This window comes from Macaca fascicularis, chromosome 19, assembly GCF_037993035.2.
Source record: "Macaca fascicularis isolate 582-1 chromosome 19, T2T-MFA8v1.1".
In the NCBI taxonomy this organism is placed as follows: Eukaryota; Metazoa; Chordata; class Mammalia; order Primates; family Cercopithecidae; genus Macaca; species Macaca fascicularis.
In genome coordinates, this window is record NC_088393.1 from 51,769,513 (window position 1) to 51,797,355 (window position 27,843).

Sequence of the window (27,843 nt, forward strand, 5' to 3'; positions counted from 1 at the left end):
ATATCCATAGTTCAGCTAGTTCAGCATTATCTAGTGGAAATTCTTTAAACATTTTTAGGGAATCAAAAGATAGTGTCAAACAGTCATGGAGAGCCGTGTGCGGTGGCTCACACCTATAATCCCAGCACTTTGGGAGGCTGAGGTGGGCGGATCAACTGAGGTCAGGAGTTCGAGACCAGCATGCCAACATATAGTGAAACCCCATCTCCACTAAAAATACAAAAAAATTAGCCAGGGGTGGTGGCAGGCACCTGTAATCCCAGCTACTCGGGAGGCTGAGGCAGGAGAATCACTTGAACCCGGGAGGCCGGAGGTTGCAGTGAGCCGAGATTGCACCATTGCACTCCAGCCTGGGCAACAGAGATAGACTCTGTTTCAAATTAAAAAAAAAAAAAAAGCAAAGAACCTGTGGACCTATGCCTGTATTCCTTTAGACTTTCCCATGGTGGTTGTGGATGGCTATTTTAAAGAAAACATGCTTGAAGCGGGAACTTATTTACATGGCTCTGATGTTGACTGACCATCCCATAGGGCCATGGTCAGCCACTGTAGGATGTTGTTGGGTTTTGGGTTGGTGAGATGAAGAACAGGTGGGCTAAACTGCAAGCCACAAGGGGAAGGGGAAGTTTTAATGAGGCTAAGGTGAGGTTTTCACTGGGTTTCAAACAATGTGTGTCAGGCCTAAAAGTGGATGCCAAGGCAGCAAGTATATTGTAACACATTTATGACAGGCATGCAAAGGGATTGGAGAATGGGTAACTCAGGGTGAAAATACTCCCTCACCTGTTCTGCTGAGGGTCACCAAGTTCTGAAGCTGGAGAACTAGGGATCAGGCAACCTACGGGGCAAGTACAGCCCAGCCAGCCCTCAGCCAGTTCAAGAGACTGATGCTATCATGAGAGGTGGCGAGGGCTCTGACAGAGGCCTGCAAGGTGTGGAATCTGCCAGCAGTTGCTGCCAAGTTGCAGGCCACATTTTGTTCATTGGAGAATGTCAGGGTGCACGTTGGCACTACCAGGGCCACAGGCTCAGGCAAGTTGACCTATCAACACCATGAGAGGCTACGAAATGAAGACCCCAACTCAGCCTGCATGGGTGTGATAGAAATGGCTGTGGACCCTACAGCCTACCTGCATCCACAGTCATCATCAGACCCTCCAGGCATAGGCATGCCCACTTTCCAGGCTAACAAGTACCTCCAGCAGGTGCTGCTGGACCGTTACAACCTCATTATCATTGCATCAGAGCATTTGACCACCAACCATGCCCAGCTGGCTGGCGAGATCCTGCAGCAGGGCGTTTCTCCTTCCTTTGTTCCAAGATGGAGTTTGCCACCCCCACAGCTGCCACCCCAGCACCTTCTCTGAGGAGAGTGGGCTCAGCCAGATCCTGGATGGCTGTCGACAGTAGCTGGAGGGTCAGGCAAAGGCTCTGGGGGACTGGTGGCAGAGAAGGAGGGCCTGGACCCTTGAGAGACTGCCTACATCTTCACCTTCACCTTCCAGCACAGGCCCAGAGTGGGAAAAGGTGTCACCCCAGGTACCATCACATGACTGAACTAGACTCCACAGTGAAATAATGCTTTTCAGTTGCCATTCCCTAGGAGTCAGCACTTCTCAGTCACTGGTGACAGAGACCAATCACGTGCATTAAGGAGAAAAAAGAGGATGTATTGGCTCATGTATCTGCAAAGTTAGAGGACTGCAAAATGCTATGTGGCCAATGCAGACCTGGCACCTGTGGATGATGGTGGCATCTAACATTTATTGAGGCTCAGCATAGGTCAGGCACTGATATGGTTTGGATCTGTGTCCCCACCAAATCTCATGTCAAATTGTAGTCCCCACTGTTGGAGGTGGGGCGTGCTGGGAGGGACTGGATCATGGGGATGGTTTCACATGAATGGTTTAGCACCAACCCCTTGGTACTGTCCTCACGACAGTGAATTCGTTCTGTGAGATCTGGTTGTTTCGAAGTGTATGCCACCTCCCCTCTCTCTTGTCCCTGCTCTGGGCATGTGAAGTACCTGCTCCCACTTCACCTTCTGCCATGATGATGTTTCCTGAGGCCTCCTCGGAAGCCGAGCAGATGCCAGCACCATGCTTCTGGTACAGCCTGCAGAACTGTGAGCCAATTAAACCCCTTTTCTTTATAAATTACCCAGTCTCAGGTATTTCTTTACATCAAGGCAAGAACTGACTAAAACAGACACAATTATCATGAACTCAATCACCACAACACCTCTAGGAAGTAGGTACAATCATCACCTTATTTTGCAGACAAAACAGATGCCCAGCAAGCTTTGGCAACTTGTCCAACGCCCCACAGGTGGTAGATGGCAAAGCTGGGATGTGAACATACGCAGCCTGGCTGCAGGGCTGACATTCTTAAGCCAAGTGCTGTGCTCGTGACAGGTGCTTGAGCCCAGGCAGCTGCCAGCATCACATGGCCTGCTCCCATGTAGAAGCTGATTGAGCGGTGCTCGTTTCCTGCAGCGGAGGGTGAGAAAGATACCGACGTATTCCTGTGTCTGAATTGAAAAGGGTGAGTTCCACCTGCTGGGAATGATGGTGAAGGGACTGGAGAGCCACAAGCAGCAAGCATTCCTGGTGGCCAGGCCTATCTTACAGCCCATCCTAGAGCAAAATACCTCCCTGTGGCAGCCTATCTAGCTGGTATCAACAGTGGCCTGCCAGCAACATCAGCCTGAGTCCTCCGCTGGGTGTAAAGGCGGCGGCAGGTGACCTGTACATACCTACCCACTGTTCAGAAGGCTACTGCCAGTGTGACTCCTCTGTCAAACTGCCTCAACGGGCCAGCCCCTGCACAAAACCCTGGAGGTGGGACAGGGCCTTCGGACCAAGGTCACCAGATCACCACAGTGCTGGTGGTGGAAATGCTAGGCTGGGTTTCCAGAGGTGCCTCCTTTCACCCATCCTGGGCACCCTGGTCACCTGCAGCACCTCCTTCACCACCATCTACCGCACGCTTCACACGGCCTGGATTTGGCAGCCAGGGAAACCAAGTGTGCTGATTCAGACCTTCCTTGGCAACACTGGCCACAAGATCACAAGTGAATCCAATCGACAATCTCAGCCCTGAGCTGGGCCAGCAGGAGGTGGCAGGTTTGGGCTGGGAGGACACAGTTCTACCTGTCCCCAGCCGTGTGCTGAAAGGGGCTGGGACGAAGAAACTGAAGCTCCTGCTCTCCTGGACTGAGACGCGTGCTGTCTTGCCTTGGGTCTCCCATCCTTCTCTGGCTGTTGCCCCCACCACCTTTCCTACTCTGGCAAACCCCCAAATCAACCAGCAGGCAGACCCCCTGGGGAAGTAGGGGTGGGGATGAGACACGGGGCAGAAGTTTTGACGAGGCAGGGAAGAGTTCAGTTATCTAGCTGGAGAGGATGGTCAGGAGGGTTCGGTATAGACCACAACAGTGGGGCAAAGGATTTAGAAGCATTTCAGTAAGAGGGCAGTGAATGTCACAGCTGTGAAGGGCCTTGAGGATGACCTTAATGTTGAAATAATGGCCAGGGGAGGGGAGGCTCCTTGCCTACTATGGTCAGTCAGGAAGTGGCCATGCCAGAGCCTGTGCTGGGCCTCCTACCTCCCAGGCCTCAGCCCTCTGTAGAGACTGGCATTCTGTCCACTTCTGGCCTGACCTTCTCTGGCCCTACTGAGCGCTTTCTTCACGGACCACCCTGCCCTTCCCCACTTCAGTTGTTTCTCAAAAGGCCCCGGATCCCTATGGTATGAAACACCAGGGCTGTATGGGATAGTTGAAAGCAGGACGAAACCAGGGAGACAAAGATGTGCCACAGGTTGGAGGGGCACGGGGAGGGCAGTGGCTGAACAGACTCAGCTAGCTGGACTGGAGCTGACTGCTTTACTGAACGGTGGATTAATTTGGGGTGGCGAGACCAAATTGGAGACATACTTTGGGAAACCTCAAACTAAGATTATGCACTGTATTTAACTGAGCAGATGAGGGTCGGTACCGTACCAAATCGGAGAGTGGATTTAACTGAGGGTAGGTTCTGGGTTTACATTAAAGGTAGGGGTTGCTGTTTCTAAGCAAAAAGAGGTTTATGAGAGGAAAGTCACTGTATTTAACCAACAGAAGGCACAGTCTGTACAGGTGAGGCATGGTACTTGGATTAAGGGTAAGTACTTACTACCTTTAAGGACAAGTTCTGTTTTTTAAACCAAAAATAAGCATTGTATTTTTTTTTTTTTTTTTTTTTTTTTTTTGAGATGGAGTCTCTCTGTTGCCCAACCTGGAGTGTGCAGTGGCGTGATCTTGGCTCACTGCAACCTCTGCCTCCCAGGCTCAAGCAGTCCTCAAGTAGCTAGGATTACAGGCATGCACCACCACGCTCAGCTAATTTTTTTTGTATTTTTAGTAGAGACGGGGTTTCACCATGTTGGCCAGGCTGGTCTTGAACTCCTGACCTCAAGTGATCTGCCTGCCTTGGCTAGGATTACAGGCATGAGCCACCATGCCCGGCCAGGCATTGTATTCAACTGGGCATTTAACTCAAAGGCAGGCAACTGTCTTTAAGTGAGAGCAGAAGACACCAGGGTAGTTGCTGTATCAGCTGCACAGTGTATTTTCCCATCCAAAACATACACAGGGGAGGCGTGATGCCACCCCCAGAAACAGAATAACCCCTTCTAGGGACTTCCTTCTTAGCGGAGACTGGTCTCCATCTGTTCCCCACAACTCTATGACCCACAGTGAATGTGGCCCTGAGGGAAGCTTGTTCAGACTCCAATGGGTAGTCAGGGGATGATCTGTCCACAAGGGCTGGGCGTCCAATTTGTCCTGCTTCCCAGAGCTGCATGTTGGGTAGAGGAGTAAATGGAATACAAGAACAGGCTTGCATGACTGTGTTTATTTGAACCACCAGATCTGCTCCAATAAAGAGCTCTCCAGACCCTGCCTCACCTTACAGGGAAGGGCTTAGAGTCAGGGAAGAGGGACCTGTTGCTCCTGTCCCTGAAAAAGGAAGTCAAGATGGAGCCAGGGCTTCCTGGTGCCCATTCAGACTCCTCCCACTGCTTGTCCCTGTGGAGGACGTAGGATGGACCGCCCCATCTCAGGCTGGGGTCGGGGGAATCGCTCACAGTCACCCCCTGAACAGCCCCCAACTGAGGGTGGGGGACCTGTCCCTGGACACCTCATGTCTCTGGGCCGGGAAGCCACGATCCCTCATCCATCAGGCCTGTTGCCGCTCTCCACCCTGGTGGGGGACGGACGTTTGTGCTCCCTCGCCGTCCACTGGGGACCCAGGAGGTCCCCTGCGTGACATTCCTCTCCTTGGCCTCAGGCCAGCAGACGGCTGTACTCTGCCAAAGCAGAGGACTTTTTCACCCCATCCCAGATCCGGGCAGCGTAGTGGAACCTGTGAGAGGAGGTCAACAGTCGGGGCTGCCTGGCCGGGGCTCCCCGAGCCCAGCACAACCCTGGACAGGTGGGGAAACTGAGACCCCTTTTCTGACCTGAGATGTGACTCTGAACCTCTTGGAGCCCAATCTCCTCAACAGGGATACAGGGAGGATCCTGACAGTGATGGGAGGTGGCCCCACTTTTCTTAGCTCACCCAGGTTAAGCGAAGCTGAAGGTTCCAGGGCTTGGACTAAGACCTCAAGTCTCCACCACCTAAACTTCTCCCACCGCTGGCTTTGTGGGTAAGGGTTCAGTTTCCACCTCCCTCCAGACTCTTACGACACAGAAAACACCTAACAGCAGCTGCACAACCCACAATCTTCCCCTCTCCCCTCTGGGTCCTGGTTTAGACAAACGGCAGGAGCAGAGCTGGGACGCAAAGCTCTGCCCCATCTCTGCCCTACAAGCCCCGAAGGGCTTCCTGCTGCTTTGTCTGCACTCCTGACCCCTTCCAGGCACAGCCAACTGCAGATGTGGGAGCCAAGGTAGAGAGGCTGCACCCAGTCAAGCTATTTAGCTTTCCAATTTTTCTCTTTGAAGTAAGATGAGGGAGACCTGGACTCATATGCTGAGAGCTCTGGACAAAGAAGTCATGTAAAGTAGAGGCCACAGAGGTAGGGCAGGGCCAAGCGAAAGCAGGGAGAGAAAGCCACAGGCAGGAACCAACGCAAATGCAGAAGTGTAGACAATGAGACCTTGATGGCTTTCTGGTTCCCATCTCCTGAAGGGCCCTGTTTTCTGTGATCAGGTCCCTGGAATAAATCTTCCTTAAGCTAAATCCGGTCACTGGTCCTACTCCCAGCAATCAAATGACTCCTAGCCACAGATTTGTGGCCTTGCTATGTAACACTTTTCTCTGAGCCTAAATTTCCCCACCAGGAAAACTGGTGACAAGGACCTACATGATGCTGGCTGATGAGGAGGATTCAAAGTCACACGAAACAGCATGTTGCTGCGTGGGTGAGATGCTTACAAGACAGTAGCAATCATCACTGTTCCAGAAAAGGAACCTGAGATCTGGAGAGGAGGGGCTTCATGAGGTCATGCCGATCTAAGAGATGCCCCCTTCTCTCTACACCAGGGTGAGGTGCCTCAAATTGACTCCCTCTGCAAAGAGCTCTTACCAGTTCTTCTCGGTGAGGATCGTGTGTGACAGCTGTGGCCGGGCCATGGACATCACTTGGCTCCGGAGCTTGCTTACCAAGGACTGGAAACTGGGGTGGCCGCGATACCCAGGCAGCAGGGAGAAGAGTGGGCTGGAACTAGGCCCTGGAAAGTTGGGGCAGGGAGGGTAAGAGGGATAGACTGCCAGGGTCTTTCTCCCAGGTAACAGCATCCTGGGCTTCAATGAGCACCTGAGAGTTGAGCCCCGGCCGAGCTCTTCCTGTACTTTCATGACTCTGAAACACACTCCTCATCAAGGGTCCATGCACCCCGGGAAAGAACCAGGGTCTTCTCTCAGACCAGGTAGGCTCCACACTGCTCCCAAACCAGGGCAACCCATGTTGCCTCCTAGACCAGGGGGTGCTGGGTCTCTCTCCGATTAGCACAGGACTTGTCTCTCCATGAACCCATTGAGGGTAACTGTACCTGCTCTTGGTGGGTTTTCACTCTCTGCTTCACTGTCCATGAAGGGTACCAGGAATAAGTTGACCTCAGAGTCCAGGAAGTCAGGTGGAAGCCCCGGGAAGACATTGCATTGTAACATGGACAGAGTCCCTGGAGGAGAAAATGCTTCAGCCTTCAGGTACCATGTTGTGGGTTTTGGGGGGTGGGAATCGTTGACAGGCAGGATCAGGAGGCTAGTCTGGGGGTAGAGACTGACCCACGGGGCTGGATCAGGAAATCAGGAGGCTGTTGACTAGCTTGGGGGGTGATCTGGGAACCCTCACCCTTGTAACGCAGGTGGGAGTGGGCCATGAGCTGGTCGATCATCAGATGCATCTGCCGCAGCTTCCGAGGACAGAAGTCCTCTCGGCGAGCTTTGTTCTGCAAGAAGACTGAGGGTGGGAAGAGACGGGCCCTGTGAGGCAGACAAGGCTTGGCTTCATGGACTCCCCTTTCTCACCCCAAAGACCTGCTATTACCCCTGAGTTCAGATCACTGTGTAAATATTTATGTAACTTCACTTCAGCACCAGGCTCTGGTTAGGGCAATGCTGGGGACCCAGAGGTGAGTCAGATCTGGTTTCTGCCCCTAGTCTCTTTGAGGCCCTAGCAAGGGATCATAAAATGAGCTGGGTCTTTGCAGAACAGTGGAGCGGAGAAAGCATGAAACAGGCAAAGGAACGACATGTGCAAAGGCTGGAGGAGGGAGAACAGGTGGATGGGGTCACTCAGATGAACCCAATCTAATATTCATTTCCTGAGCTGGGAGATTCCACGGACCCAGATATAGGCAGACCTGGGGCCTGTCCCATTCCCATCACAGAGCCAGATACAGGCTCAAGGGGTCATGCCCTCAACTGTCAGGGTGGACCAGGGCAGTGGGAACTTGGGAGGAAGGAGCAGCTAATCCTTTTTGACTTCACTCCTCACAACTCTCAAAAGTGCTCCACCCAGAACTCCACTCCTTCCCTGTCTCTCCCCACCTCTCCAGCATGCTCCTGACCTCCAGCCCCTCATTCTTCCTCCTGCCCACCCCTCCAGCCCCCAGAAAGCCTCTCACCCAGGTGGGGGTAGTACTCGGTGCCTTCATCGGAGCCTGATGAGCTGCTGGACTCGTGGCTGGGGGATGGGGTGGAGGGCTTCACCATCTCTGCTGTCTGCAGGAACCTTGGGGTTTGGGGTGAGTGGCTGTTGCTCCTGCACTTGCACCCCAGGTCCCACGGCCTGGGACAGGGGCTTCCTTTGAGATTCTGATGAAAGCTACAGCCATGCTCAGAAAAATACCATAAACACACTATGTTTCTCACAATTTCAGAGAATTCAGAGATAATCCTCTCGGATACCAATCCACGGACTTACATCAACTGTATAAATTCTTTATGAGTTTACCCTATTTTTTTTTTTTTAAAAAGATCATTTTTTAGAGCAGTTTTAGGTTCACAGCAAAACTGAGCAGAAAGCAGGTAGAATTCCCACACACCCTCTGCACATGCACAGCCTCCCTGACTATCAACATCTCCAACCTGAATGGTTCATTTGTCAAGACTCACAAAGCTGCATTGACACATCATTATCACCCAAAATCCCTGTTTACATCAGGGATCACTCTTGGTGCTGTACATTCTACAGGTTTGGACAAATGTATAAGGGTGTGTGTCTGCCATTATAGCATCACAAAGAGTAGTTTCACTGCCCTAAAAATCCTCTGTACTCTCCCTATTCATCCCTCCCTCCCTCCAACCCCTAATCTTTTCACTGTCTCCATAGTTCTGCCTTATCCAGACTGTCTGTATAGCTGGAATTACAAGTATATAGCGTTTTCAGATTGGTTTCACTTAGTCTGCATCTAATGATCCTCTATGTCTTTTCATGGTTAGACAGCTCATTTCTTTTTAGTGCTGAACAGTATTCCATTGTCTAGATGTGCCACTGATTATTTCTCCATTCAATTTACTGAAAGACATCTTGGTTGTTTCCAAGTTTTGGCAATTATGGATACAGCTGCTATAAATATCTGTGTGGCTGGGCATGGTGGCTCACACCTGTCATCTCAGCACTTTGGGGGGCTGAGGCGGGCAGACCACCTGAAGTCAGGAGTTCGAGACCAGCCTGGCCAACATTGTGAAACCGTGTCTCTAGTAAAATACAAAAATTAGCCAGGCATGGTGACATACACCTGTAGTCCCAGCTATTTGGGAGGCTGAGGCAGAAGTGCTTGAACCTGGGAGGCAGAGGTTGCAGTGAGCCGAGATTGTGCCACTGTACTCCAGCCTGGGTGACAGAGCGAGACTCCATCTCAAAAAAAAAAAAAAAAAAAAAAAATGTGTGTAGGTTTTTGAGTGGATATAAATTTTCAGTTTGTTATTTTAAAATAATTGTTTCAAATAGGTAAGAGTACACAAACCTGTTTTCTAAGGTAAAGGATATTGGGATCTGCTAAAATACAGGGACATTCTCCTCACACACAAACACATCTACAATCTCAAGGGGCTCCCCTACTCTGAGAAGCCCACCTGTAGACAAGAGCTTAAAAACAAGGCTCTGCCATGTGCCAGCCTGAGCCAATACCTCCACCAGAACGTAAACTCCCCAAGGAGTTTTATCTCTTTTATCTGTTTTGCTCACACCTGTGTCCCTAGTGCCCAGAACAGTGCCTGGCACACCTAGATGTGAATGAATCCCAGATGGTGGTGGGAATGGGGGTTTCTTTTTTTTTCTTTTTTTTTTTTTTTTTTTTTTTTTTTTTTTTTTGAGACAGAGTCTCGCTTAGTCGCCCAGGCTGGAGTGCAGTGGCGCGATCTCGGCTCACTGCAAGCTCCGCCTCCCGGGTTCACGCCATTCTCCTGCCTCAGCCTCCCGAGTAGCTGGGACTACAGGCGCCCGCCGCCTCGCCCGGCTAATTTTTTGCATTTTTAGTAGAGACGGGGTTTCACAGTGTTAGCCAGGATGGTCTCGATCTCCTGACCTTGTGATCCGCCCGCCTCAGCCTCCCAAAGTGCTGGGATTACAGGCGTGAGCCACCGCGCCCGGCCGGGAATGGGGGTTTCAGAATGAAATCACAGCTTTACTGCATTAGATCTGGTCAGAACAACCAACTCCCCAGCAGGCCTTTTTTGCTGTTGGCCAGACTCTCAGCTCATCCCCGTCACCAGGGTTACTAATACGAACACTAAGTTCTCTTTATCAACCACTTACTATGTAACAAGGACTACGCTGAATGCTTTAAATTCCTTAACTCACTGAATCTGCACAACGTAATTCTGCTGATGAGGAACTGAGGAGGGAAGAGACACATGCCCAGTAAGAGCTAGGATTCGAAGGCACTGCCTAGCTCTGAAGGAATCTGCTTCCTAATTTCATCTCTCCCCTCCCTACAAGCTCCTGTCTCTTCCTTCTGCCTGGTCCCTGTGCCCAAAGTTGTTCCCCCCAACACCTCCCAGTGGTCTCCTGGGGCCTGAAGCCAGGAAGAGCCTTTGTGGCCACAGGTTCTGAGCCAGTCTCTTCGGGGGGCATTTCTGGAACCTGTGGTTGCTTCAGTCAGGACTCCTGCCAGGTCCTGCCTCCCTTTCTTTTCCTGCCTGCCTGAATACCAACAGGATGGCACACAAACCCGAAGGACATGAACAGCAAAACTCCACAGACCAGACAAGCCAGCTCCTCATGTTACTCATTCAGCAAATTTGTAGTAAATATCTACTGTGTGCCAGGCACTGTGTGAGGTGCTGGGGACCTTGCCCTCCTGGGGCTTACATTTGAATGGGGAACAAAGATCACGAGGAAAGCTATAGTATCCTATTAAGGAGAGGTAAATGCAATGAAGGAAAACACAGAAGGCAGGGAGAGTAACAGGGGATGCTGTGTTAGATGGTCAGGGAAGGCCTGAAGTTGACTCGAATGGCACGAGGGAGAGTCTGAGATCTGCGGTAAGGGTATTTCCCACTGAGGGAGGCGGAGTGCAGAGGTCCTGGGCTGCAGGAAGAACAGCCACAAGGCTCTGTGGCTTTAATAAAGGGAGTGAGGCCGGGCGCGGTGGCTCACACCTGTAATCCCAGCACTTTGGGAGGCCGAGGCGGGCAGATTACCTGAGGTCAGGAGTTCAAAACCAGCCTAGCCAACTAGGCTAGGCTGCAAAAATTAGCTGGGCGTGGTGGTGGGTGCCTGTAATCCCAGCTACTCGGGAGGCTGAGGCAGGAGAATAGCTTGAACCCAGGAGACAGACGTTGCAGTGAGCCGAGATTGTGCCACTGCACTCTAGTCTGGGTGACAGAGCGAGACTCCGTCTCAATAAATAAATAAATAAATAAATAAATAAATACACAAACAAATAAATAAATAAATAAAAATAAAGGGAGTGAGGGGAGGCAGTGAGAGAAGTCAGCAAGGTGACCCGAGGGCGCAGGACTTTGTAAGCCATACACAGGCAGACTTTGGATTTATTCTGGTAGATATGTAAAGTCATTGGAGGGGTATGTGTGTGCGCACAGTGCTTTGAGGTTAGATGGTGGTGATTTGCTCCAACTTAAATTTTAAAAGGGTCCCTCTGGCTGCTGTCCCTTGAGGCAGTGGCTCAGTCTCTGGGCCTTTGTCTCCTGCCTCGTTCCTCCTCTCCAGCCCCCAACCCCTCAGCTCCTCACCTGTAGAGACTGAGGTCTGTGAACCAGTCCTGGACGACAATCACCACGTGGCAGACCGTGAAAAGGAACGCAGCAATCTGGAGTGACTGAGGGTGGGCAGGAAGGAAGGGAGGTGAGGACCTCTTTTGCCTGGACTAATCAGGAGTCCCTGATCCCAGGACTCAGCTCAGGAGGCAGCAGGGCAAGGAGCCTTCAAGCAGCTACTGTGTGCCCAGCACTGTGATGGCACTTCTCTCACAGGCCATCCCTAACTCAGGAAGGGTGGGAATTATCACCCCCATTTTACACGGACAGATGCTGAGGCTTCAAAGGGGTTGGGGTGGGAAATGACTTGCCTGAGGGGCAGAGTCAGGAGTTGAGCCGGTTCTGACTCTCAGTGCAGTCCTCTTCCTACAGCCCTTGGGGCAGCCAGGGCTCTTATGAAGCAGAAACTAAGCGGACCACCCATACCCAGCTCTTCAGATCCCAGGAGGATGGGGGTGGGGATGTAAAACCTCAGTCCTGGGCCTGGCTTGGCTCCCTCACCTGCATCTCAACGTAAGTGTGGGGAAGGTTGTACTCTGGAGGCAGTTTGCGGTCATTATTGATGAGATGGTCTAGGATAGAAGGGCTCAGGATGGGCTGCAGCAAGGAAGAGAACAGAACGTCAGGGAAAGGGCTGCTCACAGACACCCAAGTTTCACATGCTCAAGGCAAATACATCGCCTATCTCAGGACAAAACAAGGTCAGAAACAAAGGCAGGCAATTTCTAATTAGAACAGTAAGGAGAAGCTAAAGAAAAATAACTCAAAGCTGATACACTTTTCCAACTCCTTTACAAATCACTGCTGCTCTCAAGCGCCTCATGCCCAAAAAGAAATCGCTTTCTGCTAATGAATTTTTAATGTTTACTCAAATGAGTCATGTCCCTTCAAGACTCATTTTGTTGTCAGTTGTTTCAGACTCTTTCAAAACTTTGCTAAGATAATTACTTAGGTGAAAAAAAAAAGGATTAGAGTGAAAACTGGTGAGAATTTAAAAAACTGCATCAGTATGTACAAGAATCAGTGGTGAGCTCACCAGACTTTTTTTTTTCTTAAAGGAACATTCAATCAAAAAACTTTAAGAGCTAAATTAAATTGGCCTGATAGTCTACTGGCTTCTTGCTGCAGTGAAATTCTTTTAGAAAGGGGCTCTCACAACTGCTCGCTTTCTCGAACACCAAACACTGAGACGTGCTCTATTCTGTCTTGTTTTGTTAACTTCTGTCCTCCTCTTCACAGGTCTCTGACTCAGATCACAGCTGGTCTGGTTTGTCTCCAGGTCTCTATGGCCCCTGCACACAAGGCTCACATCACATTTGTAGATTTTCCACTCTGTGTCATCAATGCCACAGTGATCAGAACTCTGTTCCACCAACTATGAGTGCCAACTAAGGGCCAGGCCCTGTGCCCCAGCTCTCAGCCCCAGAGCCAGGGCTCTGCCCCGAAGAGCTTCAGGCAGGTAGGGACTGGGAATAGACACGGTGGCAAATCACACGCTGTGATGGGAGGTGCATATGGGCAACAGTGGAAGGGGAGGGCTTCTGAGAGGCGGCCACACCCCAGTGGAATCTTGAGGAAGAAGGCGGCATCAGCCAGGCAAAAATGCAAGGTGAGACACTATTGTACTGATAATGGTATTAATCACTAAGAGTGTTTAGCACCTAACTCCTCTTGGGTGCTGTCATTGGGACTTTACTTGCATCAATGCACTGAAACCTCACAAACCTCCTATGACGTAGGCAATATTGTTTTTCCCACTTAAGAGAACTGAGGAATGAAAATAAATAGCTTGACAAGGTCACACAATTCGTTGGTAGTTTCAGGTAAAAACAGGATATGCAAAGTTCAGAGAAGAGAGAGATCAGTGTGTGCGTGCTTGGGGTTTGGGGGCTCCTCCAGAGGCGAGGATAGGCAGTCTGAGGGAGTCACGCCATACCTTCCGAATGCCAGCTTAAGGAATCTGGACTTTGCCTGAGAACAGAGGAGAAGCCGAGGAAAACCGCCAGGTAAACGCATGACCAGTCAGTTCTAACGACAGTGACGAGCCTGAGCACTAATCTTGTGCCAGGTCCTGGCCAAGCCCTTTGCCTGGACTGTTCCACTGAATCCTTGAAACTCCTAAGAGGCTGAGTACAGTTATCACCCCTACTTATAAAGAGCTGTGGTTTAAAGGAGTTTAAAACTTAAAGTCACCCAGCTGGTAAGAATTAACAGGCAGGACCAGAACATATATTCTCCAGAGCCCACACTTTTCAGCACTATACTAGAAGATCCTTTATGCTACTGTGTAGAAGGCGAATGAGATGGGGGCAAAACTGACAACAGACTAAGGGCCAAGAAAAGACACAACTTGCCCCAGGGCACCCAGCATGTCCATGGCTTGACTGGAAGCACACGGAATCCACGCAGGGTTCTGGCTTAATCGCATTCCAGGAAGAGGCTCAATGCAGGATGTGGCAGGGTGGGGCAAAGGCAGGCGGGGCTGGCACCTGGGTGTCCAGGAAAACAATCCGTTCTTGGGTAATAAAGAAGTCGATGCCACTGGTCTGGTTGCCCCCTCGTTCCTTCATTTCAGCGCTCTGGGCCCGGAAAACATAAGCCCTGTGGAGAGGAGCAGGCAGGGGTGCGTGAGCGCTCTGGTGCTCAGCCTTAGAGGCATCCGAAGTGTGACCCTGTGAGCTGAGCACGTGAGCCGAGGTACCCGGCCTGTTCCCTAAGCTTCCCATCTGCGGCCATGTCAGGGCGTGGGAGGCAGGGGCAGTGCACGTTTTGAAGCACACTTCACTCTCACCCATAATGAGATCCATTAGTTCAACTGATGAAGCCAGTACACTGAGGTGTTGAAGGGCAGAGACTCTGCCAGTCTGCCAGGATTCAGATCCCAGCTCTCCCTCGTCCTGGCTGTGTGGCTTTAGATACATTCCTTAACCTTTTTCCGTCCGTTTCCTCATCTGTAAATGGGGATAACTACATGATCAAAACTCTGTGTATTACTGTGAGGTCGGTATATGTAAAGCCCTTAGAATGGTGCCTGATATATAGTGATACATACTTTTAGCTGTTAATTACCAAATAAACCTGCTAGATCCCAGGCACTGGAGAGAGAGCATTGAGTGCCCTCCACTCCCACAGTGAGGGAGTTTTGGTCTTGTTCCCAGCATCTTCCCCTGTCAGGTGAGTCTCCCTCACTTCTAAGTGTGCTGGGTGCTGGGAATATGAGGGCAAAGAAGGAAGAGCTGGGGCCAGGTGCGGTGGCTCACGCCTGTAATCCCAACACTTTGGGAGGCCAAGGCGGGTGGATCACGAGGTCAGGAGATCGAGACCATCCTGGCTAACATGGTGAAACCCTGTCTCTATTAAAATACAAAAAACTAGCCGGGCGAGGTGGCGGGCGCCTGTAGTCCCAGCTACTCGGGAGGCTGAGGCAGAAGAATGGCGTGAACCCGGGAGGTGGAGCTTGCAGTGAGCTGAGATCGCGCCACTGCACTCCAGCCTGGGCGACAGAGCAAGACTCTGTCTCAAAAAAAAAAAAAAAAAAAAAAAAAAGCCGGGCGCGGTGGCTCAAGCCTGTAATCCCAGCACTTTGGGAGGCCGAGACAGGTGGATCACGAGGTCAGGAGATCGAGACCATCCTGGCTAACACGATGAAACCCCGTCTCTACTAAAAAATACAAAAAACTAGCCGGGCGAGGTGGCAGGCGCCTGTAGTCCCAGCTACTCGGGAGGCTGAGGCAGGAGAATGGTGTGAACCTGGGAGGCGGAGCTTGCAGTGAGCTGAGATCCGGCCACGGCACTCCAGCCTGGGCGACAGAGCGAGACTCCTTCTCAAAAAAAAAAAAAAAAAAAAAAAAAAACAGAAGGCAGAGGCAGAGCTGGGCCTTGCCCTAAACCACTAAGTTCAACTTGGTGACTCTGTCACTTGGGCAAAGTGATTTTACCTTTTGAAATCTGTAAAATCAGGGTAATAGTACCTACCTCTCAAAGAGTAATTTCTATCTCCCCCCAAGATATATAATCTGTTGTCTGACACAGAGCAGGCATCCTTCCACTTTACAAACACTATACGGAAAACCTCTTATTTGCCAGATACCAGAATATAGCAGTGAACAAAAAAGACTAAGTTGGCTTCTGTGGAGCTTCTGGTCTACTTTACAAATTACCAGAAATCAGTAACTGTGGGTGTTAGAAAGAAGAGGCGTGCAGTGCTCCAAGTGCAGATCATTTAGTTGCTGGAGCCAGGAAGGGCTGCCCTGGAGAGGGAAATGACAATGCTGAGGCTGAGAAAGAAGGAGTTAATTGGCGTTGGGTGGGGGATGGATGCAGAAGGTAGGTGGTTTGTTGTACCAGGACTCAAAGACCAGCATGGCAAGAGCAGAAAGATGGTGTATGTGGGAGGGGAGGGAACAAGAGGCTACAGACCCTTGTGGGGCGTGGTATGGCTTTGGCCTATGAGCCTAGAGAAGGTGCTGGAGAGATCTAAGTAGAGCAGTGACAGGATCCGATTGTGGTTTGAAAGGTCCCCCTTGCTGCTATGTGGCGAGGACCGGAGGGTGGAAAAAGTGGAGACAGGCTTACAAGGCCCAGTGCCACGGTGCCTCCCTCTGCCTCTCTGGCCTTATCTCCTACCCCTCCCCTTCCAAGGCTGCCATGCTCTTCTGCACATACTCTGGGCAAGCTCCCACTCAGAGGCATTGACTGTGCCAGTCCCTCTCATTGGAATGTTCCTCCAAGCATGCTTTTTCTCAAACGTTCCCCTTAGGAAGGCCTTCCCTCACCATCCTATTTAAAACTATAAACTAGTCTGGGAAACACAGCAAGACCTCATCTCTACAAAAAAATTTTAAAAATTATTAACGGCGTGGTGGCTCATGTCTGTAATCCCAGGGCTTTGGGAGGCCAAGGCGGGAGGATCACTTGAGGTCAGGAGTTCGAGACCAGCCTGGCCAACATGGTGAAACTCTGTCTCTATTAAAAACACAAAAATTAGCCGGATGCAGTAGTGCACACCTGTAATCCCAGTTACTCGGGAGGCTGAGGCAGAACTGCTTGAACCTGGGAGATGGAGGTTTCAGTGAGCCAAGACTGAGCCACTGCACTCCAGCCTGGGTGACAGAGCAACACTTGTCTCAAAAATAAAAAATAAATAAATTAGCCAGGCATGGTGGTACACAAATGTAGTCCCAGCTACTCAGAAGGCTGAGGTGAAAGGATAACGTGAGCCCAGTCTGGGCAACACAGTGAGATCCTGTCTCTACAAAAAATTAAAAAATTAGTTGGGCATGGTGGTGCATACCTGTGGTCCCAGCTACTCATATGGTCAAGGTGGGAGGATGGCTTGGGCCCAGGTGTTGAAGGCTGCAGTGAAGCCATGATCACGCCACTACACTCCAGCCTGGGTGACAGAGCAAGACCCTCATCTCTTAAAGAATAGTAATAATTTTTAAAACCTGTAACCTAGGCCCAACATCACCTCCCTATAACCCTTTCCCATTTTGTTATATTCTAATGTGCCAAATAGTGTGTTTATTTTGTTTACTATCTCCCCTATTAAAACATAAGCCCCATGAGGGCAGATTTTTTCCAGTTTTGTATACCGTTGTATCCCCAGCACCTAGAACAGTGCCTGGCACATAGTAAGCAATTAATACAGTACTTGTCAAACTGAATTAAATCACGAAGACCAGATAGAAAACTCTTGGCATCCTCCATGTAAGATATTAATGGCTTGGACTAAGGAGGTGGGAGTGAAGGAGGGAAGAAACACATGAATTAGAAAAAGAATTAGGAGGAAGGCCAGGCGCGGTCGCTCACACCTGTAATCCCAACACTCTGGGAGGCCGAGGTGGGCAGATCACCTGTCAGGAGTTCGAGACCAGCCTGGTAAACATGGCAAAACCCCATCTCTACTAAGAACATAAAAATTAGCCGGGCATGGTAGTCGCAGCTACTCAGGAGGCTGAGGCACATGAATCAGTTGAACCCAGGAGATGGAGATTGTGTTAAGACGAAATTGTGCCACTGCGCTCCACCCTGGGCGACAGAGCGAGACTGTCTCCAAAAAAAAAAAAAAAAAAAAAGAGAGAGAAGTAGGAGGCCAAACCTAGACCTGATGAAAAGAGTTGATACTAAAGTCTACCACACCACAGGCTGACGTGGCTCAAAAAGACAAGCCGGGCGACAGGATTCTCTCTACCTCAGGAATTTGAACTGAGAGCCATGGGGAAAATCTGCTAGTTGGGGTGAAAAGCTGAAATGGAAAGAATGTTATCTAAGATCTGGAGCTGTTCCAGAGTGGAGCCAAACTGAGTCATGAGTGAGCAGAGAACAGCAAGGAGAGAGGCAGAGGAACCTCACAGCTCCAGCTCTATGGGATGTGTATTTGCACAACAGTGGTCTTCACCTTTTCTAGACCTCCATCAGCCCACTCTGAGATCTGGTGCAAACTAGGGACCTTTTCACTAGAAGAAAAGCCTGACTGCAAATGTGTGTAAAATTCTGCATATGGCTAGGGGTGGTGGCTCACACCTGTAATCCCAGCACTTTGAGAGGACAAAGCGAGAGGATTGCTTGAGTCCAAGAGTTTGAGACCAGTCTGGGCAACACAGGAAGATGCCATCTCTACCAAAAAAGTTAAAAACTAGCTGGTGTGGGGGCATGCCTCTGTAGTCCCAGCTACTTGGGAGGCTGAAGTGGGAAGATCACTTGAGCCTGGGAGGTAGAGGATGCAGTGAGCTATGATCATGCCATTGCACTTGAGCCTGGGTGAAAGAACAGGACCCTGTCTCAAAAATAAATAAATGAAATTCTGCATATCCTGTTAAGGGGTTAATGGACTCACCGCTCATCCATGGAGGCCAGGGTAGTATTGCCTGCTTTACAAAAAACAGATCCCTGTATTTTTAGGTAACTTCAATGTGTCTGTGTTCTTTACCACCCCAGTGGCTACCATCCATTCTCATTCCCCATTTTGATTCTTCCTTAATGAGATGTTTATCCCCCCCATTCCCAAATTCCTACCTTTTTCCCTTTCCTTCTCTGCCCCCAGTTTTGGGACCTGTTTCTTAAGCTCTCCCCTCCCCAAAACCTGCTCCTGTGCCCTTATGCTTTATCTTCATAATCACATTCCATCCTCACTCAAGAATGTTGTTCAGGCCAGAGAATCCTCATGTCTGATCCTCCCCAGCCTAGAGAAGCAGAGCCATTTTGCCAAGGTGACACAGTAGGACTGAGGCTGATACAGAAACCACTCTGTCTCCAGATCTCTTTCCCCACCCTATTTCTCAGATCGTATCAGCTACCATCCTGTGAGTACTTGCTCTGTGCCAGGTATTCATTAACTTTTGCCTTCTTGATCTTACTTTATCCTCCAAAAATCTACCTGGACAGGGGATACTGGAAATGAAGTCACCTGCCCAAGGTCAACCAGTTATGGAGCAGGGCTGAGCCTGAGGTGGGCCCAAATCCAAAACCTTAACAACTACATCATCCCACTTCCTGTCTACGGCCTGTACCATTTCCTGGGGCCAGGCAAGAAGGGAGGGAGGGCGGGAGGGAGGAAAAGGATTGGATGCCTTGGAGCTACACAGATTTAGTCCAGCCCATTATCATCCTCATCTCATGAAGACACTGAGGCCTAGGGAAGAAAAGCAACTTTCCAAAGTCCTTTGGTAACACCACTTACAACACCAGAGCCTACCTTGCCCCAACCCCCGGTGGGTGCCCACCTCCCTCCTGTACCCTACCTGATAGCCCCTCACCTCTGGTCCTCCTCTGGAGTGTTGGCTGACAACAACGACATCACCATGGACTTGCCTGTCCCCTGAAGCCCCAGGACACCAACCACCAACACATCAGTCTGATCCAACAGGTACTGTGGGAAAATACAGAAATAAGACTCTGACAAGTCTGTCAGTTGCTGGAGCTGGAATCAGAGGGGGGACTCCAGAGACCCTTGTGGCTCCCCCATCTGCCTTATCATATAGGAAGAGAAACGCCTATTGTTGCAACCCCTTCAACTAGGCATAGGGCCTCTGTTCCGTGTCATGGTAGGATTATGTCAAATGTTCTAGACACAAAGAACAGTGTCTGTGAGAACTCTGAAGTGGAAAAGAGCCTAGCACGGTCAAGAAGCTAAAAGGAAGTCAGCGTGGCTGAACACAGCGGGAAAAAGGGAAATCTGATCTTGGAGAAGTGAAAGTGAGTCACAGGAACAGAAGGGCAGGTTGGAGAAGATAGGACTCGGCGACTGAGGGCTACTGGCACAGATTCCTGGGAAACCTGGGAAAGCACATAAAAGGGAGTGGTGTGCAAACAGGAGCCACCCAGGCTCTCGTCTGTGTGTGTTTTTTGTTTTGTTTTACATTCATATGCTGTTGTCTGTGGGATTTAAGAGCCCCTCTGGAAATTACTGAGACCAACCCTGGGCCACCAGTTCTGCTGACTTTCACCACCAGGGGGTGTACGAGACACTACTTAAGGAAAAAGCTACGTCCTGAACTGTGGCTGCTGCTCATTAGAATTACCTTAAAATTTTTTTGTTTTTCAAAAGCGAATCCTACAGGCCAGGTGTGGTGGCCCATGCCTATAATCCCAGCACTTTAGGAGGCCAAGGCAGGAGGATTGCTTGAGGCCAGGAGTTCAAGACCAGCCTGGCCAACATGGTGAAACCCCGTCTCTACCAAAAATACAAAAACTGGCTGGGTGCAGTGGCTCACACCTGTAATCCCAGCACTTTGGGAGGCCAAGGCGGGAGGATCGCTTGAGGCCAGGAGTTCAAGACCAGCCTGGCCAACATGGTGAAACCCCGTCTCTACCAAAAATACAAAAACTGGCTGGGTGCAGTGGCTCACACCTGTAATCCCAGCACTTTGGGAGGCCAAGGCAGGCAGATCACCTGAGGCTGTGAGTTCGAGACCAGCCTGACCAATATGGAGAAACCCCATCTCTACTAAAAATACAAAATTAGTTGGGTGTGGTGGTACATGCCTGTAATCCCAGCTACTCAGGAGGCTGAGGCAGGAGAATTGCTTGAACCTGGGAGGCAGAGGTTGCGGTGAGCTGAGATCGTGCCACTGCACTGCAGCCTGGGCAACAAGAGTGAAGTTCCGTCTCAAAAAAACAAAAAAAAAATACAACTATCTGTATGTGGTGTTGCACACTTGTGGTCCCAGCTATCTGGGAGGATGAAGCTGGAGAACTGCTTGAACCTGGGAGGTGGAGGTTGCAGTGAGCCGAGATGGTGCCACTGCACTCCTGCCTAGGCAACAGAGCGAGACTGTCTCCTAAATAAATAAAGCAAACCCTGGGCCCAATCAGAATTTAATGTGCTTTAACACATTAAAGCTGAATATCTAGGGATGCCCTGTTCAATCAGTAGGCACTGATCATACATGGCTGTTTAAATAAGATTAAACAACATTAAAAATTATTTGGTTGTACTAGCCACATTTCAAGTGCTCTAAAGCCACATCTGGGGATAGTGGCTACCATACCGGACGGATAGTTCAAATATATATGATCTTCATCACTGCAGAAAGTTTTCCTTAATAGCGCTGAAGGGTAGGGCTTGGCTCTTTGTTTTGTTTTTTGAAAGCTCCCCAGTTAATTCCAATGTGAGAGTGGACATAGAAGTGGCAGGGGCAAGGCAATAAATGGACTTGAGCTAATAAGTCCAGGCTGCTGGGTAGGAGAAGTGACACCTCTGGGAGAATCTGAGCAGGTGTGTGACAGGTCTAGGGGAGAAAAAGCAGAAGAGGGGATACAAAGTCTGGGAGACTGGAGGTATGTATGATGATCTAGGAATGTGAGATCTGAACTTGAGCAGGGGGTGCTGGGATGGATGGGGGGGCACTTCGGGGGAGTGACATTCAAAACGGTTAACACTGAGACAGCGTGGGTTTCTTGTTCTTTTTTTTTTTTGACACAGGGTCTCACCCTTGTTGTCAAGGTTGAAGTGCAATTTCATGATCACAGCTCATTGCAGCCTTGACCTCCTAGACTCAAGTGATCCTCTTACGTCAGCCTCCTGAGTGGCCTGGATGCCTGCCACCATGCCTGGCTAATTTTTATATTTTTGGTAGAAATGGAGTATTCCTATGTTGCCCGGGCTGGTCTTGAACTCCTAGGCTCAGGCGATTCTCCCACCTTGGCCTCCCAAAGTGCTGGGATTACAGGCATGAGCCACAGCAAGGGTTTCAACCTAATAAGAAGGGTACTGGCCGGGCGCGGTGGCTCAAGCCTGTAATCCCAGCACTTTGGGAGGCCGAGATGGGCGGATCACGAGGTCAGGAGATCGAGACCATCCTGGCTAACACGGTGAAACCCCGTCTCTACTAAGAAATACAAAAAATAGCCGGGCGAGGTGGCAGCGCCTGTAGTCCCAGCTACTCGGGAGGCTGAGGCCGGAGAATGGCGTGAACCCGGGAGGCGGAGCTTGCAGTGAGCTGAGATCCGGCCACTGCACTCCAGCCTGGGCTACAGAGCGAGACTCCGTCTCAAAAAAAAAAAAAAAAAAAGAAGGGTACTGGGGCAGGGTCGAAGAGACTCCCCTGCTGTGGATGGCACAGGAGATCCCAGGGGTCCTGGGGTAGTAGGGACAGTACCTCTTTACCAATCAGTACCAAAGCAGTTCGGTATTTTACCAACTAGCAAGCACAGCTGAGCTAGCTGAAATTCAGCTCTGGTGAGGTGAGAATGTTCTGATTCCACCCCGTCGCACTGCTGTAAGTTGCCTGAAAGCTCTCCAGTCTGGTGTTGCCTACCAAGAGGTGGAGGAAGGGGTGGAGGATCAGAGGATGCAGGACGTGTGGAAGCTCAGGCAAGGAGGGGCCCGTCGGTACCTCAATGGCACTATCACACCAATTCATCTGGTCATCCACCAACTTGATGCTGTGCTTCATGCGCTCTGGGGGCAGCAGTTTGGCCTGGCCCACGACAGCTGGAGATTGGAGAAAGCAGGAGATAGAGAATGCAGTGAGGGTCTGTGAGGAGATGCCAGTTCCCAACCCAGTCCTGCCCGGCCCCAACTCACGGTCCATGGCTGCTGGGGCGGCAGTCCCCATGCCCCGGTTCTGGATCTGGTACACAGGCTGTGTGGGTCTCTGCCCCTCCTTTTCCCCCTTGGGTGGCGCAGGGGCTGCAGGGGGTGGTGGGGCGGTGCCCTCAGGGGTAGAGGCACCTGTCACGGCCACAGGCCCCTTCCCCTCCTCCCGTGGCTTCATGAGGACGATGGGCTTCTCCAGAGGGGCTGGAGCAGGCGGGGCAGCAGGGGCTGTTGGAGGTGGTGGCTGCTTTGACTACAGAGGTAAAAAAGTTTCCGTCAATGGGGGCAATCCATTCCTTAATGGCTCCCCTCCTCCCACCTTCTCTGCTCACCCGCTCTGCTGGAGGTTTTGAGAGGATGATGGGGGTTTTCTGCATGACGGAAGTGCTGGTCTCTTCGCTGGCATCCTGTGGGGAGGGAGGGCAGTTACTCAGGAATGGCTCACTGGCTCTCCTGGACATTTCAGATCTTTATGTGCCATGAACTATTCTAAATGCTGAAATACATTAACTACCTTGATCCTACCAACAGCCCTGTGAGATAGATACTATTATTACTCCCACTTTACAGATGAAGAAAACGAAGCCCAGAAAGGTTAAGCAGATTGCCCAAAGTCACAAAGCCCAGGCAGCCTGGCTGCAGAACCAAATCCTCAAGCATTCTGCTCAGCGGCCTCTGCAAGGCAACAAGCCCAGGTGGGAAAGAACTAGGAGCTAGACAGGTCTGGGTGCAAACCTGGTCCCGCCTCGTGTTGGCTGTGTGAACTTGAATAAGGAGCCAGCCTCACCACCTTCACTTATGCCTCATTTTCCCATCTGTGAGTGGGTACGGGAATTCCTTCCTCACAGGATTATGATGAGGATGAAAGGAGACAGAACTCCTCAAGCGCCTAGCGTGGCACCTGACACATGGCAGGTGCTCATATGTGAGAGCTGCTGGTGGCACTTGCTATCCTGATCACCTCTGCCCTCAGCCCCGCTCCTGCTCTAGCAAAGCTGGCAGGCTGATCCCACGCCTTGACCTCTTTGTGCCTCCCCGACTCGCCCTCAGTCTGCTGAAGAGGGGAGAAATCTGAGTCTCAGTCCCGTTCTTTCTCTGGTTCCTTGAGGAACCTCAGGACAGTCTTGACCCCTCACTGCTTCTGTTTCTTCACCAACAGACTGACGACACTTACTTAAATCCTGCTCACTTCACTGGCTTACGGTGAAGAACAAACAAAAAGATGATGTGAAAGTGCTTCGAAAAGACGTTCCAAGGGAAAAACTACAGGAGGAGAGGCTGTGGACTTCCAGGAGGCTAGGAAGGGGGAGATTATATAGGCTGAGTATCCCTTATCTGAGATGCCGGGGACCAGAAGTGCTCTGGATTTGGGATTTTTTGAACTTTGGAATATTTGCATATTTACTGGTTGAGCACCCCAAATCCATCTGCTGCAAGGCTCCAATAAACATTTCCCTTAAATGTCATGTTGGTGCTCAAAACGTTTTGAATTTTGGAGCACTTCAGATATTCACTCTGTACCTGGAATGAGCACTGTGAGGGTGGAGAGAAGACACACAGATATACCCAGGTGGCGGAGTGTAAAGCACTGGTGCCTGACTAGCACAGACGAAGCAGGGGAGAGGCGAGGGAGGCATTCAGGATGAGGCCCAATGGGCTGTCACTGATATGGGAGAAAAAAATGGGAAGAGGAAAAATGGCAGAAAGATGCTGAGGTCAGCAGGGGACACAGAGGATGAGAAGCCCATGGGTGTGACAGGAGGCTGCCAGGGCTCAGTAGCATATTTAGAGACAAAGATGAGATTTAGGAGTTGCTTGTTCAGGGGTTAAACCTGAAGGTGTGGCGGGATAACATTCCCCAGGAGGGCATTATGTGGAAGGAAGAGAGACAACGCGTTCTCATTTACGCTGTGGCCCAAGAGAAGGAGCAAGTAAGAGCCCAGCTCACTGTGAATAAACTATTCTTCATGTTTGTACAGTTTTATAGCTCAGAAGCTGGCCTCAATTGTTACCTACTTCCACCCTACCAGACGTGTCTGAGGTGGACAGGGCCCTAGAGAAAAAAGCCCAGGGGGCAGGTTCGGGCAGTGAGTCACCTAAGTACAGGAGGGGAGTGAGGCAGGGTCTGGGCACAAGCCAATCCCTCCTGATTCCCAGCCCAGGGCGCTCTCTACAGCACGCAGAGTGATGCCATATGTGAGACTAAGCTGGACCTGGATCTGAGTCCTGGACCCAAAGTTTATTGACTCTCATTATGGAAAAGTCCCTTCACCTCTGGGGCTCATTTTCCTCATTAGTGAAAATCAGATCTATTATAGAATCTACTTCATGGGGTAGCTGTAAGGGTTCAGGAAGACCCAAAGGATGTAAAGGACTTTGCACAGTGCAAGCACAGTATAGGCTGCTTAGTAAAAAGAAACAGAAACAGTTGTTGTTATTATGACATGACTCTTTAAAACGAGCTATGAAACCTCTCAGCTCAAACTCTCCAATGCCAATTTCACTTAGTGAAATATAAAGTTCTTTCCAAGGCCTACTAGGTCCTACCTGATCTGGCCCCAATTAACTGACTTCATCTCCTCTCTCCCTCCTTCCTCACCCATTGCAGCCATCCTGACCTCCTCTGGCTACTCCTTGAACATGCCAGATATGGGCCACCTCAGGGCCTTTGCGCTTGCTGTTCTGTCTAGAATGCTCTTCATCTCAGATGTTGGCATGGCTTATTCCCTCATGTCCTTAAAGCCTCTGCTAAAAAGTCACCTCTTCAGAGAGACCTTTTCTGACCATGTTATCTAAAACAGTCTCCTTTATCACTCTCCACCCTCTTTATCCATGAGGGCGGTAGGTTTTCTTTACAGATATATCCCTGGCATCTGGATTAGTGCCTGGCACATGGCAGGTGCTCAATAATCATTTGTGGAACCAAATAGATACATGAATGCTGCTCCTGGGTCCAGACACTCACCCGTCTCTCTCTTTCCCATGGTGCAATGTAGTCCCTCTCCCGACCACCAGGCCCAGAGAGATTCTGGGGGCCACCAGAGCCAGGCTCCTTCCACCGTCGCCGCCGCTCTATCCCATAGAGTCCAGGCTGACTGTGTCCAGACTCAGACATGGTCACCTACGGAGGGAATGAGGGGATTTCAGGATGAAAGAGTCTCTTCCTACTCTACTTGGCATACCCTAGACTATACGAAGTCCCTTCCTTCCTTTTTTTGGGAGATGGAGTCTCTCTGTCGCTCAGGTCGGAGTATAGTGGCCTGATCTTGGCTCACTGCAACCTCTGCCTCCCGGGTTCAAGTGATTCTTCTGTCTCAGCCTCCCCAGGTAGCTGGAATTACAGGCACCCACCACCATGCCTGGCTAATTTTTGTATTTTTAGTAGAGATGGGGTTTCACCATGATGGCCAGGCTGGTCTCGAACTCCTGACCTCAGGTGATGCACCTACCTTGGCCTCCCAAAGTGCTGGGATTACAGACGTGAGCCACTGTGCCCAACCAAGGCTCTTCCTTTCTTCTTTTTTTTTTGAGACGGAGTTTCACTCTTGTTGCCCAGGCTGGTGTGCAATGGTGTAGTCTCAGCTCACTGAGCCTCCGCCTCACAGATTCAAGCAATTCTCCTGCCTCAGTCTTCTGAGTAGCTGGGATTATAGGTGCCTGCCACCGCACCCGACTAATTTTTTTTGTATTTTTAGTAGAGATGGGGTTTCACCATGTTGGCCAGGCTGGTCTCGAACTCCTGACCTCAGGCAATCCACACATCTCAGCCTCCCAAAGCGATGGAATTACAGGTGTGAACCACCGCGCCCGGCCAAGGCCCATCCTTTCAACAGAGCTCGGGCCTGTGGTAGCAACTGCAAGCTGGCTCCTAACATGCACTCCTGACTTCTTCCAAAAAAGTAAAACCCTCAGTTCTGAGCTAGGTACATGGATGGCTATCCAGAACAAACTTCTCATCCTTGTTTGCAGTTAGGTGTGGCCATGTGAGTAAGTACTTTCTGGCTATGGTATGACACTAGAAGTGTGGCTTGGCAGCTTCCAGAAACTTCCCCTCACAGACTCCGGCACATGCCTTTTGCCCCTTCCTCCCAGTGACAGGAATGTGGGTGTGGAGGTTGGAGCTCAAGCAGCTATCCTGGGCTGTAAGGCAACTTAATGGAAGGTACAATAAAACAAGACACAAAGTTGGGGGTTCCACATTAACCCTGAATTGCCTACTTCAAGAGGCAGCGAAAAACAAATACACACCTATCTCTTACTTGCAGCCAAAACTATTCCCGACTATTAAAATGCTCCAGCATCAATAAACTCACAGGGGCAAGTTCATGTAAAAATAGGATATTCTCCTTAACAAAATGCAGCAAGGCATTTGCTTACAAACCAGCAATGTGATCCTCAGTCCAACAGCTACTCTTGATGATCCATTACTAGTGCATGTCATAGTGGGGCTCCAGCACTCAAGGGCCTGTTTTCACCTGGTACCCCACTACGTTTCAGTGTCTGTCTGTCTTCCGTTCCTGACGGTCTGCCTTCCCTCCCACTGAATTTCATTTCAAGGTATCCCCCGTGTTTATTCTATTTGACATGTTATTTAATGTCTGGCTATCTATGCAACCCACTCTCCACCATTTTAGTATCTGTTTACAGGTCCTTAGAGAGTTTTCCAGCTGTTCACACATCATTCTAGGGTGGCCTTTGCTACTTAACTGTTTGTAGAACTCAATGGGGCTATCTGCTCAAGCTCAGAGGTCAGGCTGACAAAGTGTGGCCTAGAGGCCAAATCTGGTCTGCCTTCTGTTTTTGTAAGTAGAAAGTTTTATTGGAACATGGCCACATCCGTCAATTTACAAATTGTCTATGGCTGCCTTCTTGATGCAATGGCAAAGCTGAGTAGTTGAGACAGACAATACAGTCTGCAGGGCCTAAAATAATTACTCTCTGGCCTTAACAGAAAGTTTTACTGAATGGCCGAGTATGGTGGTTCACACCTTTGGGAGGCCGACACAGGAGGACTGCTTCAGCCCAGGAGTTCCAGATCAGCTTGGGCAACATAGCAAAATCCTCTCTCTATAAAACATTTTAAAAAGA

General features: G+C 50.3%; 1 protein-coding gene across 30 annotated transcripts in view; it reads right to left on the reverse strand.

Moving 5' to 3' along the window:
* Nucleotides 1-27,843, reverse strand: part of SMG9 (SMG9 nonsense mediated mRNA decay factor) — a 46,757-nt gene that overhangs the window by 16,703 nt on the left and 2,211 nt on the right. The window contains exons 2-15 of one of the 30 annotated variants that reach the window (XR_012427648.1): nt 25,721-25,876; nt 23,088-23,162; nt 22,744-23,008; nt 22,553-22,650; nt 19,472-19,584; nt 14,204-14,315; nt 12,216-12,311; nt 11,691-11,776; nt 8,117-8,223; nt 7,342-7,449; nt 7,040-7,168; nt 6,574-6,718; nt 6,352-6,466; nt 4,881-5,405 (exon numbers count right to left, since the gene is read on the reverse strand). Coding sequence is in view for 26 of the 30 variants with exons in the window: in XM_065534527.2 (XP_065390599.1) it covers nt 2,268-2,489; nt 6,574-6,718; nt 7,040-7,168; nt 7,342-7,449; nt 8,117-8,316; nt 11,691-11,776; nt 12,216-12,311; nt 14,204-14,315; nt 19,472-19,584; nt 22,475-22,650; nt 22,744-23,008; nt 23,088-23,162; nt 25,721-25,870 (1,877 nt within the window). In the remaining 4 variants the exon portion in view is untranslated. Of the gene's footprint in view, nt 1-2,267; nt 2,490-4,880; nt 5,406-6,351; nt 6,467-6,573; nt 6,719-7,039; nt 7,169-7,341; nt 7,450-8,116; nt 8,317-11,690; nt 11,777-12,215; nt 12,312-14,068; nt 14,316-14,505; nt 14,666-19,471; nt 19,585-22,474; nt 22,651-22,743; nt 23,009-23,087; nt 23,163-25,720; nt 25,877-27,843 lie in introns of those variants that run through there. The other 29 variants (XR_012427647.1, XR_010583021.1, XR_012427650.1 and 26 more) reach the window with 29 other exon arrangements.